Source organism: Wyeomyia smithii, chromosome 1 (assembly GCF_029784165.1).
Source record: "Wyeomyia smithii strain HCP4-BCI-WySm-NY-G18 chromosome 1, ASM2978416v1, whole genome shotgun sequence".
NCBI lineage: Eukaryota > Metazoa > Arthropoda > Insecta > Diptera > Culicidae > Wyeomyia > Wyeomyia smithii.
Genome location: NC_073694.1, coordinates 145,862,105 through 145,878,438, shown reverse-complemented (window position 1 = coordinate 145,878,438; position 16,334 = coordinate 145,862,105). Strand labels below are relative to the sequence as shown.

General features: G+C 40.9%; 1 protein-coding gene across 2 annotated transcripts in view; it reads left to right on the top strand.

Moving 5' to 3' along the window:
- The first annotated feature begins 205 nt into the window (after positions 1 to 205).
- LOC129719746 (protein obstructor-E) overlaps positions 206 to 16,334 on the top strand; it is a 67,815-nt gene continuing 51,686 nt past the window's right edge. For both annotated transcript variants that reach the window (XM_055671150.1, XM_055671146.1), the window contains exon 1: positions 206 to 647. In XM_055671150.1, the coding sequence (XP_055527125.1) occupies positions 605 to 647 (43 nt within the window). In that variant the 5' untranslated portion in view covers positions 206 to 604. The remainder of the gene's footprint in view (positions 648 to 16,334) is intronic.

The window sequence follows — 16,334 nt, the reverse complement described above, 5'->3', positions numbered from 1 at the left end:
CTCAGTGCTAATGGTGGCGGCCACGCCAGTCAAGAGAGCAAGCGAGCTAGCTACAGAGACTCACCCTGAGATTGAACGATCGCGCCGAGAAGTGAGCGCCGGAGCATCGATCGGTAGAGTTTGGGAGTAGAGCCAAAACAGCACAGCTCGCTCAGGGTAAATGTATAAAGCATAGACCTGAACCTGAACCGAATGCGCAAACGAAAGAGACGCAAACGCAACTTGGACGGGATGTTTTTGCCGATCGCTGGCGAAGTGTCGCGGCGATTCTCGCGCGGCCACCTTTTCACTATCTCGCGCTGGTGTTAGTGTGGTGGTAAACGAAAAAAAAAAATGCTTTTTCCACCTACTGGGGTATAAAACCGATTGTAAACTTACCTTTTAATACAGTTTTCTTAGAGGTTTCGTGGCGTGCACATTTCGGTGAAGTATCCTTAGAAGTTGAGTGTGCAAAGGATATCTATCCGTTGCCTGTTATTAATTAGCAAGTGCGCAGAGTGTTGTCTGGTGAACACCGATTAGTGTGTTGTTTCGAACTGTTTAACAATCACTGCAAAAAGGACGTTGTGGTTTGATAGCGGAAGCGAAGAGAAATTGTGTGAAGATGAAGTATAGTATAGTTTTCGTGTTCGCTTTGTTTGGAGCCGGTATGTAGCATAATTTTTTTAATGAATGATTAAAAACTGTTTGAAATGTGCTGAAAGGTGAACTCACGCGAGGATGTTTTTTTTCTGCTGCTATCAAAAGTGTGGGATTGTAGTGCAATGTAGCGAAGCCTTATCCTCTATAAGTCGTAAGGATTCGATAGAGCATTTTGCATACCAATGCTGCTGTTGTTGCTGTTGCTAGAGTGAGAAAGGACGAGGAAAACCACAGCTTTGGTCATGTTTTAAAGTCACCTTTACTCAGCTATTTGTCGGCGATCTGTATAGGACTAAGTGATATTTGCAAGACGTAATAAAACGAACGTTAACTGGGTGACGAGTGAAAGGAACATGTTCGATTCCGCCAGTAGTGGAGCACAATTGTTTCCAAGGAAGGAACGGTGCGAAGTATGATTACCATTGATTGCGATCTGTGCCGTCGTTGCATGACTCTGCTAGGAATCAGTAGTCCGCATTTCGCGGTTGAGCTGATATTGATTATTTTTACGAGATAATGTGGAATGGACCCAATTAAGGCAAACGCCGCAGTCGCTGGGAAGTGTGCGGGGGACGGTGTGCGAAGAGATTTCGTCGCTTGTGGTGCAGTTTGGCCCGTTGCAAGTCAAGTCGCCGTTTGTCAATGCTTTGTTACGTGAGGCCCGAGTAGTTGTGGAGTTTTATTTTTTTTATTTCATACAGAAATGTTCCGTGTTTGCTTTTCCAAACATCACAGTGAAGCAGTGTGTTGATCTTTTCCACTTTCATACTGACAGCTATGGGAAGTGAAGTACTACAGGCAGTCACTAGTATGCATTTTGTAATCTTTGGAAGGAAATGTTTTATACACCTTTTTGATTTGTAAAAGACATCAATCTAAAAAAAATTATTAATTTAATTTAAATTCAACTTTTATTTGGTAATTATATTTTGGTGGAGGTTCAATGTTCAATCTTTTTGTCTCTTATATACTTTTTGCTATAAATGAGTTTCATTTATAGCACAACGTGGATAATCGGTCATCAATGATATATCAAGATTGACTTCAATTGGGCGTCAATTAAAACAGTCACCAGCACCAGGTTATATTTCCAGAACCGTTCGACTATTCTGAATTAGTTTTAGTTTTATCATTCAAACATCGTTCACTATACACTGTACTGGAAGAGAAGTTCTGGTATTATTACCTTACTATAACCTTGATGATTTATTTGGGCGGTAGTAGCAAAATTTGGTCGGATTTTTCTCTCCCAGCTACAAGAACATTGAACAATACTATAACTACTGTGTAACATAGGTTTAGTGTACTTGAAGGCGGTTATAAATTTACGTTTGTTTCATAGCTTACTTTCCTGAGGCAAACATTCAATTTGAGTGCAGTATCCAAATTTTATGAATGATTTCACTATCGAAAGGTAATTGAAATGGCTTTTGGAAAACCAAAACGATATAATTAAACGAACATTTTTTACGATCCAGAAATGCCAGAAACAGCTCACTATTGCGTAGTCTTTCTGTGTTTAGTAAAATTTTTTTTACACGGATGTTGTTCATGCTGTGTTTACTAAAAAAATAAAAATTTGCCCACTAGTTATTGCAAAACTAATTAATTCATTTAGCTATCAACATCCCAACATTATTAGATCGATATAGACCTTATTATTATAATATCAGTTTTAATTATGATGTTTCTGCTCATCACTAACCAAATCGACATGAATAATGTATACAACCGTTAAAAATATTAATGCCAATGTTCCGGCATCAGCACACGAATGGTCAAAAAATTTCTAGATGGTTCACGAGAATCATTATGCCCAATTTGTCATAGCTGACGCGATGAGATATATGCTAACAGATATGCATAAGGGGCCATCCACATACCACGTGGACAGATTTTTAACGATTTTGACCCCCCCCCCCCTCCCCATCCGTGGACAACTGCCCATATAAATTATGAAAAAATTGTATGGACCGTGGACATTAGCCAACCCCCCCCCCCCAAGCTGTCCACGTGGTATGTGGATGGCCCCTAAAGAAGCGATAACCTTCGGTTAGCAGATGAACTTTTGTGCCCAGATTCTCGACACCATTAGCATGCACCCTCGTGTACGAGTCCCCACACTAGGCAGTCTGTATCCGATGGTTTTTGATTGTTACATTCCAAATCAAAACTCGCGATTGCTCAAGGCCATCCGGTTTTTTAATGTTCGTTCGTCACACCCTGTGACAGTGCTGAACTGGAATTGGTGCGACCGCTTCGACGTCGTTGTCCACAGGCTATAATCTTCCTCGCCGCAGGCCACCTGTCCGGCTTGGTACCGTGTAGCGGAATTTGAAGCGGCCCGAAATTGGCAGCACAACTCTGCAATGAAAGCTGCGGGCATGAATAGTGGAAAGAGAGCTTTTCGAATCGGGATGACCTTGGGTGGATAACGAAAAACAAGTTATTACTTAAAAACCCCGCAAGGCAAGCAAGAAGATTACATAACAGTAACGCTGTGACATATTTTCAACCAACCGGTTTTTTTTTTGGTTGCTTTTATATTTGGCGCTTTGTTTCGATAAACAGATTACTATCGAACGTGCTCGGGGCTGTTTGGACAACTTCGGAAAAAATCGGTCAGATTTAATTTGTGATTTCGCATGTATGTGTCAATCGTCCAGGAAAGCTGGTCAGCAATAATTTGTTGAGTAACAGCTAAATTAGTATGCGCCCGTACTGTCACCAGATACCGGTTCAAGTGGTATCACAGAGTAGGAGCCTATCAAGTAAATTCCCGCTCTCACTCACCTGGCACTCGTTCACTCGATTTTTTTTTGTTATTAGGCTACGCATGAAGCTGCAGCAGCGAATAAATGAACCATAGTTGGCATTCCTTGCACGTTTTGGATTATTCATAGTGCATTATACGGCCACCAAATCCATTCCCATTTTGCGGTTACGCCCGTGTCGGCGGTCCATGAATCCGTGCAGTTCGTTGACAATCGCCGTGACCAGTTGCGGCTGGCTGGCATGCTTATTCCTCATCAACCGTTGCGTGATCGAATTAGTTGATTTGCTTGATTGAAATCTTGGCCCTAGGTCTTAAGGTACAACGCTCTATCTCGTTTTGTGGTATGCACAGCAACCAGCAGGAAAGCCGACAATCTGTTCTCGTTTCGATCCACCGGACGAAACCTGACGTAATAGAGCACCGATAATCCAGCAAAGTGCACCACCACCCGCTACCCCTACTGCACCTGTTTAGGCGGTGCAACTTTGTCGACACTGCCGAGTTACTCGTCTTAATAAGGCTTTGTTCATCAAACATGAGTGGAAATACCGGGGCCCGCAAAAACTAACCGCTCATGGAATCTTATCGTTTACTTGTACCTTCGGATGGACACACAAAAAAAGATTCCTGATATTGTAAAACGAATAGTTCAATTTCGTTCGAGTCCGTTTCATTCGCCCGCTAATGTTTGGTTATCATATCATGCTACACCTGTGGACGTAAATTTCCACTCCAACTCTAGCGTTTAGAGCTTGCCGGATAATGGCCTTATGCAATTCATAACTTTGCTCAAGCTTACCACTTCATCGCGATACCGTGACAATTATGGAAGCACATTTTTCTCTGTGTCCAACGCGCACCACCTCCGGAAACGAAACCTTTTTCTCTCTCCGTTTCCTGCTGTCAAGGCAGACAACAAACGATAAAGTGCTTTTTCATTACTGTATCACTTACGCCTTCTGTCCTTATTCTGCCACTCTGTTGGCTTTAGAGCAGAGAATCGCTTAGGTCACTCGAGACTTTGCTTCCCCTGCCTGGTGGATTTCACCCCGGTCGGCCGCCAGCAGACTCCACTCGATCGGAGATTATTTCATCAAGATGTAGTTATAGTTGTTGTTTCGTTCGGAGACCGGCTCGAGCATCCCACGAAGGCCGCTGCCAAAGTTGTCGGTATCGGCTCCAAAACGTTCGTTCAGCTCAGCTCCAGCTTAGCGATTCGAAGAAAGCTGCTGCAGCAGATAATCACTTAAATGAAAATCGGTGCAATTTTCCGCCAATTAACTATCGGTCTTTTTTTTCGCTGTAGCTCTAAAACGTGAGATTTACTGTTATGTGTGTGGTATGTTTTTCCCTCTGTCTACACGCCGGAGAGTCTTGTTTCGCTAAGGTTTGACATCGGAATTTCACCAATCAAGCAGAGTAAGCCCGATTGAACGCGGAGCATCTTGCAAACGTTTTCGCTATTAGCAGAAAATACAAGTTTAAGAAAACAACCGTGAACGTGAATGTTCCTCCGGAATGTATCGGATGCTGCGAAAGGCGAGTTTCATTTTCCCATCGTCATTATTCTTGCAAGCAGTGTTTCATTCAATTACTGCTAACTTCACTCGAGGAGGCTCGAGTTTCACTCCAGTGTCGAAGTGTTTTGTCGATGTTTGTTGTTTTCGCGTGCACCCCAAAAAGTGAACGGAAGCATGATTAAATTAGTGTGCAGCTGTTAGTGCTGCGACTGGCCCGTTACCGGGGTTCGTCGGTCGTTGGAAAATTTCGATTGCACTTGTCGATTTGTGGTGATTTCAAAGCGCAATTGAGCTGAAGCAGCGGCAACAGCAGCCGCTTTTTCGGCTGAAGCTGAACCGGATATTCGAGCAATTGAATAGCGGCTTCTTGCCACTTCCAGCGCTTCCGGTTACCGGTCCACGGGTTCGCTAGATTTTACCTAGATAGGTATGCAAATTGTAGCGAATCTAAAATAGATATCTGTCATCGAGCGTGGGGAGCTTTAAAATTTTCGCAGTCGCTAGGTTGGCTGGGTCCAGGACCAACGGCGTATCAATTGGCAGTATAATTGTGCTGTCCGAAGCCGTAATTGGCTCCGGTTAGCATCCAAATAACGGCGAAAACCAATTACTCACTCCGTTGACCGAATCCACACACATCAAACAAGCGAGCGAACAACCACCATTACCATCGAGGCAATAAACATCATCGTTTTATTTCCAATTACTCCCCGGCGCGAGCTACGGTGGACTTCCGGTAGGTCGAAAGTGGCCATAATTATACCTGCCAGCTGCTCGATTGAAGTTCGCCTACGTAGCATGCTTAGCGTAGGATGCTTTGACGCTTTCCACGAAGCTACGCTGAAGCATTCCTGGAGAAAGTTTCTTTCTCCCGTGCTGTGTGTCCACTTGATTGTAACCATAAACTGATCTTGTTGGTACAGACGAAAGTTTGGGCATTCGTATTTATTGAACCTTCGAAGGTACACAACATTCACGCTCTGAATATTACAAAACTCTAACCGATAATACTTTTGAGCTCGTCCTGATTTTAGGACACTCAAAACTGATGGTTGTGCGTCTACTCAATTCAGGGCTGCATTTAGAATGTTTTTATGTTGAATGTTTGTTGTTGAAACTAGTGTGTTTTGTATAAGAAGTTACTGCAGGATATTACGGCGTTCGAGTATGAGACAGATTCAGTGATTTCAGTTTCGAGTTTCATCACCGATACTCATACAAAATTTATACTTTTGCTAACTGTATTGAATGAAAAATGCGAGTAGATATAAAGAAAACTCTGCTTCTTTTGGTGCTCTTTCATCTGCGATCTAACAAATATCCTCTGATGGCTGAGCGGTAGTCGAACTTTGTGTCAGATGATTTGTGTTACCAATTATCATTTGTTTGAAAACTAAATAACAATAATTTTATCTATCAAATATTGTTCTGTTAACTCAAAATAAAAAAAGGCAAATATTGAACTCGTTATACAGGGTGTTAGAGGGCTCATTTAAAATCCTTCAGGGGGTGACCCTATTCGATGAAAAAATCCTTCTACACGTATTGTTAAAATTTAACTACTGCAGAGCTATTCCCCTTTTCCAGTTTTAGGTTATGTTTGCCTATAACGAGGTCTAGCACAAGAAGTGATGATAGCTGTTGGTTTCGTTGGAAAGCTGAAAACATTTCATACTAAATAGTATGTTAAAAACGTCGGACTAGAGAGAATAAGAAGCACTTAGAGAGGAACAAATGTTAAATCAAATGTTTTTAGGAACTAAACTGCAATTTTCTCTCTGAAATGTGTGATAAACTTGGATTTTATGTTTATCACATATTTCAGAGAGAAAAGTCTAGCTCTCAAAAAACTAAGGGCTCTCTAATTCGACGTTTTTTAGACAGATTTACAACGAAACCACCAAAACTGAGCTAGCTATCACACTTCTTGTGTAGACCTCGTAAAAGGCAAACATTACCTATAACTAGAAAAAGGGAATAACTCTGCAGTAGTTGAATTTCGGCCATATACGTAGGAGAATTTTCTCATCGAAGCTCCCTAACATCCTGTAATAATCAACTTGAAGAAACACACAAGGATTACATCCGCGGAAGATTGAAATTAAGGCTTAGTGAGCCGAATTTCTTAATTCTGGATGGCCGGATCAGATGATTGGAAACATGCATCATGAAAATAAGTACGGCTTAAGCTGTCTGACAGTTCGGGCGTGTTTTCGGTTGCTTGTGAAGACGCTCTGTCATAAACCACAAACTGCGAATGCTAAAGATTCGTTTGCATTTATATTTCTCAAGATTACCTATTCAAAATTTGAGATTATTTTTCAATTTTATTCGTATTGCATAGAATGTCAAGGCGAAATAAGAAACCTAGAGAAGGAACTGTGAAAATAGCTCTTTCTGTCTTGTGTGTTTGCAGTGGAAATTTATTTGATATTCTACCTGAGCAAGAAGCCTGCGAAATTGAAATAAGTGATAATAAAACTATTGAAACTAAAACACAAAAGATCAAAATAATAATCGAAAGGTCACAATAATGGTCGTAGTGGTAAAAATCTTACAAAAAAATCAAATTAAAATTGATTTGAAAAGACAAAGTTCCACCTATGGCAGTAACTATTGCAATTTAATATTTTTCAAAGGGAACTTTCAACGTTTGTTTCTGATGGTTAAGTATAATTCAGTACTTAACTGAAAATTTTTTACTTACGGCACCAAAAACGTCAACGATCAAACCGTAGATGGGATCAAAATTACTTTGACAGAATCGTTTGCAAAGCTCTTACCCAAAAACCTGTTGAAACAAAAATCGCGAGGTAAAATCAGTCAGCGAACTGAAATTTCCTTGTGAATTATTTAATTGATATTAACCGCAATTAGGTCAACAATTTGCAAATTGCAGAAAAGGCACATGCTATCTGATAATGTGCGGATAAAGTAACTGTTTTTGGAATAACTTGGCGGTGGTGAAAAGCATATCAACTAATGCCGTATTTATCAAAGATATGACCATGGGTCCATGTTTTGCCATATGGATCTGAAGTTTTCACTTGGGTACTTGGGACTAATTTACGATGTTTCTATCCTATCATTAACAAAAATTCTGAACTGTTAATAAAGAATATTTATTTTCCTAACTTTCTCTTCCTTCTAAATGCGTGAAGTTTTATAGGAAAGCTTTCTGTCTCCGTCAGCGCCAAAAGTCATTTACAATTGACACTCGCTGTTAATCTCCGCTTTCAATAGATCATTGCACACAAGCACACAACGTATAACCTCATTTTTTGACAGTTCAGCGAGGTTTGTATCTAAGGTATTACACCCAACACAAACAGGAAGATTTTGTTGCTTTTGAACAACATTTTATTATTTTTTGTGTCTTATGACTGCCCATTAAACACAAAAAGTTATAGCCAAAAGGTAACAAAATATATGACGGCTACTTGCTTGTATGTGTTTCTGCAGGAGAACATACAACCAAGAACCGAGATGCATGTGTAATCGAGACTTCACTCGTTGCATATGTATTTATGCAACGATTATGTTCATTGTTGTGTCCTTTATTCACACACGGATACTTGCTTGTATGTGTTTCTGCAGGAGAACATACGACCAAGAACCGAGATACATGTGTAATCGAGACTTCACTCGTTGCATATGTATTTATGCAACGATTATGTTCATTTTTGTGTCCTCAAATGTCTGATTAGAAACACCTCTGTTGTGTTTCCCAGTGTTTACTTGAAATAAAAATTGTGTAACCAGAGTTGCCAGTGTTACGAATGTTGTTCTAGATGGGCACGAGTTTTGTTTCTTCAAAAATGTCCAAATGAGTTTCGTGAAGTGATGAGTGTGTGTTTTTCTACGTTTTTTGCATCCGCTTGCAAGAAAGCAAATGTGTTTTTCTCTAATGCAGTTTACAGATTGTGATGTGATTCCAAGGCGCATATGAAGTTTTTGAAATCATCAACGTTTGCAAACTGTATGACGGAGTAAAAAAGATGATAGCTGGTAGCTATTATCATTTTTTTTTATTCCGTATGCGTACAATGAACAAACTAATACACACACCGGATGAATTGGAGATAGAAGAAACAAGTAACATGTGCAACATATGCGACAGTGTGTGTTGTTTTTTAACTGCAGATGGAAAGCGTGCATTTTTCGGCAAGTGAAAATTTTGCATGTGGTGGAAACGATACTCGTACCCCCTTAACATGTTCAAATATGTGACAGTATGTGTTGTTACTTGACTGGAGAAGAACTTTATTACTTTTCGAGTAACGGATTTGTTACCCAATGGGCCATTTTGCGTTATTACTTTTAAAGTAGTAAGGAAAAAATTGCGTGTAAACTTATTTCGGTTTATTGTTTGGTGAGCTTTTGATACTGGGAGTAAAAACAATTAATATGAATACAAAATTGAAATAGATCGGAAAACACTCCGTTGACCGGACAGTAAAATACAATATACTAAAAAATGCAAAATTCTATCCGAAATTTTTTTAAGTATATGTAAACAAGCCTTCCTAAACTGTCAAATCTCTCTTTTCTCCTTATTTTTGTGACGTCATCGTTTAATGATGTATTGCAACCCTTTTCTCTCCTTCAATATCCGCACAAAACAAAACAAAAGTATTCGAGCAGTTTTCATGTGACTCACAAAGTGCATGAAAATGAGACAAATGTTTTTCAATTGAAAGCGAAGGTTAGCTGCGTTATTATCAGGGATAACATATGTGTTTGAAAAGTGTTTGTAACTATTCGAAAACCCGAAAAAAGCTGCTTGAAACTTGAAAAAATCTATCGGTGATTCGAAAAAAAAATGCGCTCGCGTAGGTAAAAGTCTGTAAAAATGTGCACACGTTTTGTGGACGTATGCGCAAATATAAAGAGACTTTGTTTCACAGATATTAGCAGTTTTTTCATAGTTTCTGCAGATTTTATTCAGAGTCTCCTTATGTTTGTGCAGACTTTCTCATATGTGGGCAGATTTTTGCAGACTTTTACTTGCGTGAACACAATTTCTCGAATCACGAATTCGAATTTCAAGGATTTTTTCCGTTTTTTTTTCGAGCAGCTGCCGACATTTTTGATTATGATCATTCAAATCAATTCAAACCACAAAAGGCCGAAATACAATCGAAATATGTTACGATGTTGAGTTAGTAGATCATCGAGATATATGCTCCGAAATTTTATTGTGAATCTTAGATATGTTAACAAAACGTCTGCATCATAGAACATTTCAATATCTGACAGGCTAGGCAGAGTAGGATAGTACGATTCTGATAGACAGTTTGTCATTAGTTGCACAAGCCTTAGTAAATTACACATCGATTACAGTCAGCAATCTGTCTAAACCTTGCAGTTGCCCATTTTTATTGTCTGCCATCAGATTTATTCCATCCCACCAGCGCGCCCCCGAGTTATTCCTTGTGTAGTCGCAAATAGTTGCAATGAAAATTGCTGATAAACGAATTTGCATACAATTAAAGAAAAACTTTACGCTCGCGCCCAATGTTACACCCCGTCAACGTTAACAATCCGAAAGCTCCCAACGTACATCACTGCAGCAAGCCAATACATCACCTCGGTTTACCTCCTCCACCGACACACACATATAAACTTTACGGTTGACCCTAATCCTCAATTGGCTCACTATGCAGGTCCATGCAGTTGCCGCGGCAGCCCCCATCTACACGCGCAACAAAACAGACTGCGTAACGTTAGTTACTGGGAAGCACCCTGACATCATATCGTCGGTTCATTGGCTGCAGCCATCTATCAACACCTTCTTTGCCAGCCGCTATGCCCTTCAACCCTTCTGGGAGAGCTCAAGTGTGGTCGGCGAGCTTCGCGCTGGAACGCAGAGGTGCCTGATAATCGCGATAAAATGATTAATTAACGATATCTTAGTACCATACCGGTCGCCTATCAGCGACCGATTGTCCTGGTTTCCTAGTAAATCCTTGATGGACGAATTAGTTTTGGGGTAATTAAATTAATCAGCCGTATCAATCTCAACTCGGCGGAGAGCTAGCGGCACACCGAGCCGCACTTCCAAGAAGATTCTAGGTGCTGCTAATTAATACTATCTCATCATTTATGTAGATGACCGCCGGGAAGGGTTCATGCCGCAGCCCGCCGGCGGGTGCAAATTACACAAATCCGTCAAATGCTCGATTATTGTAATTAAATATGTCCCCAGCGAATTGATCCATCAGTTGGTTTAGGTACGCACGGGCAAGAACTATTTATCAGACAATATCAAAAATCAATACTCAGAGTATGACGCTGCGAATGGCGGAAATCGGGCGGGATGTGCATCAGCAGAGACATGTAAGAAGTGGCAGAATCTGTGAATGATTAATTCCGCCTTTCACTAACAAACGACGCTCGCTACCGTGGGGTTACCATAGTGAAAGGAACCCTTCTGTGTGTTCTGACTGAGTGCGAAGGCTGGGCTGGGTTGTCTTTGCTGTTGAGAATGTTGTACACAGCGAAAGTAAATGCAAAGCCGAGTCGATGAGATTGATGGATTCTGCTGCACAGTTGCATAGTGAAATGTTGCATCCGCAATAGTTCCAATTGTGTCGGAAATCCATCGAGGCATGGTGGAATTTCCTCCGTATACGCTATTACTAATAGATTAGATTGGTATTTTACCTACCTTTAGTCGTGCAGTGAAGAAGTTCGAGTTCCATGCAAAACTGCACAACTAGTCTACAGTTGTTTCTGACAGTATTTTTCACTTTGTACAAAATTATTGTGGTAGAGAAAACCTACTTTTAAGTTGCTAACACTAACCGGCTGCTCGGTATCATTCCGAACGGCCAGTCAGCATATTTATGGGAGATATAAAAGCGGCAAGCGGCCTCAGGATGCAAACCTGGTACTCGATACCGGCTACGAAAGGTGTCTGTTTCTACGCGTGCAGCAGGGTTTGTACCTGACCACTTGATTTGGATTGCGGCACAACGGGAGAGAATGCCTGTAATTACTGCTGCCTGCTTGGCAGTATTGGCGAGCCTCGTGTGTGTATTAATGGATAATAGAATTTAATTAACACATAAATAAACACAGGCTGTACCGCACTGATTCTTCCCGAGTGCATTCTACACTGCAGAGGAGACGGGCAAGGTGCGTGGAAAATCACTGAATCACCGTGTTTACCGTTTGCAGTGAGCTATGCGTCGGAGGAAAGTTCATAAATAAATCTCCACCCCGGCTGCGAGGAGGTGAAAGCTTTTAATCTAATGCAACTGCCTCTGGAATTGCTGTTTCGCTGTCTCCATTAGCGGAGAAGAAGAGACAGAGTGAGAGAGTTGCTTATGTGAAGGAGGCTGTGCGGCCGGGAGAACACTTGAATTGAATTGAATGCAACTTAATTTATATAATTTATGCACCATCTTCTCAATTGCAGTGGAGAGAGATGCCGTTGATCCTAGGACTCTGGTGATTCTGTCAAATGTCAGGTTTATAGAGGCATTGTTGGCCTTTCAAAGGGACAAAGTGCACGCGACGAATGATAATGCCACTGGGTCGGATAGCGTAATACATCAGATAGAATCGCAGAGAACGGAACGATGTTCGCCACAAGATTGGCCAGAAGGCCTACCGGTCAATAGACATATCGTCGCCATTACGGGCCGATCATAGCCGAACCCGCAGTGGATTCGTGATTTCCAAGTAGTTGCCAGCAGGGCCTGGAAAGTGAAAGCCCCGTTACTCGTTAGTTATTATTGGCATATTAAATTTTCTATTACAGAAAGCACCTGGAAACCACAAACGATGGCGCTTCCTGTGGTCTCGCCGCCGCCAGCACCCTCACCGGTCGTGTTGTGTGGTAGTTTTTCATTACCGAACAACACCGTCATCATCATCGTGCGCAACTCGGCGCATTCAACATGAACACAAAGTTCGCGATCGTGAAGGGAGGGTTTCTGCTCTCGTTCCACGCTGGTGGATTGCGAAAAAAAAACGAACTCCGCGGCTGCATGCATATTTGTCCGAATAGTGTGACACGCAGGCCGAGCGTGGAATATGGCAAGGAGACTTGCTGTCGTTATGGCGTTTTGATGACGCAACGAGCCCGCTTCTTGCATGATCGAAGGGGATTCATTTGGTTTAGGCTTTTGCTGTTTCAATGTATACTTTTTCTGGAAAAAGCAGCTTCTAGATGAATACCAAAATGACATAATGCCACACCGATCATGTCACCCAACAAAACGGTTACGCGATCTGCTGCGATCTGCGAAGGGGAATGAAAATGATCAATTCGTTTTATTCGGCTGCGCATTACTAGATCGCCTTCGCTAGATAGCCAGGTTGATCTACTTTCAAAATACGCCTTTGAAACGAACCTGATTGGCAAGCAGCAGCAACAACAGCAGTACTGCGTACGCTGGAAAGTGTCAAAGAGACGAGTTGAAGTGCCTCCAGCGGGCTTCAAGTTGAAGGCTAATGAGACATGGCGTCGAACACTCTCGAACACATGCGCCGTGTCGACGACTGACAGGCCAAGTTCGTGGCAAGATCAACGATGAAATTAAAACACGCAGTCCCGTACACAGTTGCTCATTACCTATCGGAGCTGGTTCGGTTTACTTTACAATCTTGTTGTTCAGGACCATTTGATCTCAGTGCCGTTACTTCGATACGTCATCCTTAGCAAATTGGCACATTCAAGACTTCCTAGAGGTTTGCTATTAACTACATTTGTAATGCGTAATTAAATAGAGCAACCATCAAGTTTAGTCTTTAACTGTTTGCGAAACAGTTATAATCAGTAAAATTTAACTCAACTGCAATCTGAAATGTTCCAGAGAATCCGGTTGTGACTTTCCGTATCATGTATCTTTTTATTGTCATGCAAACTAATGTGGAAATGTGCATTCATATTAAATGGGAAGAAACACAAGTAGCATTGAGACATTTTCTTTCGCACGTAAGCAGTAGTGTCGCGCAGAATAAAATATGTTACGGGTTAAAGTTGCTGTTCTCACCCGGGAAGAACTGCATGGTTTATGTGAGTCCAAGGAGTCAACGGTTGGGTACATACTTATTTATTGCTTCAACTACAGGATCCAGCATCCTGCTGCCGGTGCCCCTAGCCGGGGGGGAAACGGCACATCTGACAGACTCTGCTGCTATGGCTCTGGACTGTTTCAGAGCGGCGATGAGTGGAAGCACTGAACTGTGCTACATTTTCATCATTTCACCAGATGGCAGCATTATGCAGCCAGAATGCTACGCCATTCAACGCAGACATTCGCGAGCTGCAGAGGTGCTTTGCGAGATGGAAATTTATTCCTAATTAGGATATTACCTTGCACCTAGCCTGGCAGAGCGGACGCCCTTCCGGATGTTGTTGAATGGTGCGAATAAATGGGTGTGTGCATTTTCTGTGCTGGCTAGCTTCGTATGTGCTCAGTTGGGGATACGATTCGTCTTGTCGAACAACTGTTTTCTGTTATTAAACCTTGACTTTAACCTTCCACATGAATATAAAATGTAACTGTTGATATGATGTGTATTAAAAATCATCTCATCCGTCTCATCCGAACATTCGAAAAGTTTTACAGAACAATTTGTGTAATCGAATAGCTCTGAGTATCTGAGCTCTGTGAGGCTTCCTGTTTTGCGGTACTTGCGTTCAACAGACACAAACAAATGAGTTCTTTTACCACTCAATCAACGGTTTCAGAATGTTTATCCTAAATTTTGGTGAAGAGTGTTACGTGACCGTTGCAAAGTGGTACAATAAGGCAAAAAGAGGAACTTAATTTCATAGCGCTTTTCACCTTCAAACTAACTCAATAGTGTCTTCGGAATAATTGTTTGTATGAATGACCCGCATAATCGCATGAAAAGTTTACTATACTAAAAATATAAGAACTAACTTTTTTGTGGTTTATTAAGGAAAGTCGTAAAAATCCTATTTTCATTGGGTACAAAGTTAAAAAGTATATTATATGGAACTTACTCAAAATTAGGATTTTGTACTTAACTTTTATTAATTGCATTTTACACGAAGGTGTTGTTCAAAAGCATTGTTAGGGCACACAAAACACACATTTTTGCCAAAGACCTTATATCTCCAGGACTTTTCCTCACAAAGTTATATAATATTTTAGCTTATAGGTGAAACGGGGCAAGTGGAATCATGATGTCAATACTTTTTTTTTAAGTTAAGCTGAAGTACTATAAACTTTTGTAGGTTCTATCTGTCTCAATTCACCCATATTAGAGTACGGCGAGCATATGTGACAGTAGGTTTTAGAACGTGCAAAATCATGAAACTTTGCTGACCAAACAAAAAACTATCCTATTCTGTAGCTCTGTACTCAATGACGATAGAAAATTTGTTTTTTCAGCTAGGTTTCAAATTTTCGCACGTTATAAAATTGTGCCGAATAAACTATTCTTCTATCTTTCAATACAAGTTTATATATTCAATATATGAAAACCAACTGTAACATTTGCTCGCCGTACTCTGATATGGGTGGATTGGGACAAATAGAACCTACTGAGTTTATTACTTCAGCTTAACTTCAAGGAAAAGTATTAACATCATGATTCCACTTGCCCCTTCTTACCTATAAGCTAAAATATGATACAGCATAGCACGGAAAAGTTCTGAAAATATATGGTCTTTGGCACAAGTACACGCAAAACTTTTTCTTATTACTTTAGAAGCAATAGCGCAAAACGGGGAATATTTTATTACTTTTGGGCAATTTTTCGTTACTTTTTGTGTCTTATGACTGCGCATTATACACAAAGAGTAACAAACAAAAAGTAATAAAAATTATGACGGCCACACGCTTGTATGTGTTTCTGCAGGAGAACATACAGCCAAGCACCGCAATGCATGTGTTGGCAAGACTTCACTCGCTGCATTTGTATTGATGCAACGATCTGGTTCATTTTTGTCTCCCTTCATCCACACATAATCAGAATCTCAACCGTCAACCTCAAATGTCCAATTAGAAACTCTTTCGTTTCGTCCCCCAGTGTTTACTTGAAATGGAAATATGTAATACTGTCTGACCAGAGTTGCCGAAGTTGCGAATATTGTTCTGGAAGGGCACGAGTTTTGTATATTCAAACAGGTCCAAATGAGTTTCCATGAATCAATGATTATGTGCTGTAAATAGCTTGCAAGAAAGCGAATGTTTTTATTTTTCTCTAACGCAGTTTACAGATCGTGATGTCATTTTAAGGCGCATTTCAAGTCTTTGAAATCATCAACGTTTGCATACTCTATGACGGGGAAAATGTTGCTTGGCAGCTCTTGTCATATTTTTTCGCTACTCCGTATGCATACAACGAGTGAACTAATACACGCCCACCGGATGAATTGGAGATTGAAAAAACTTGTAACATGTGCAACT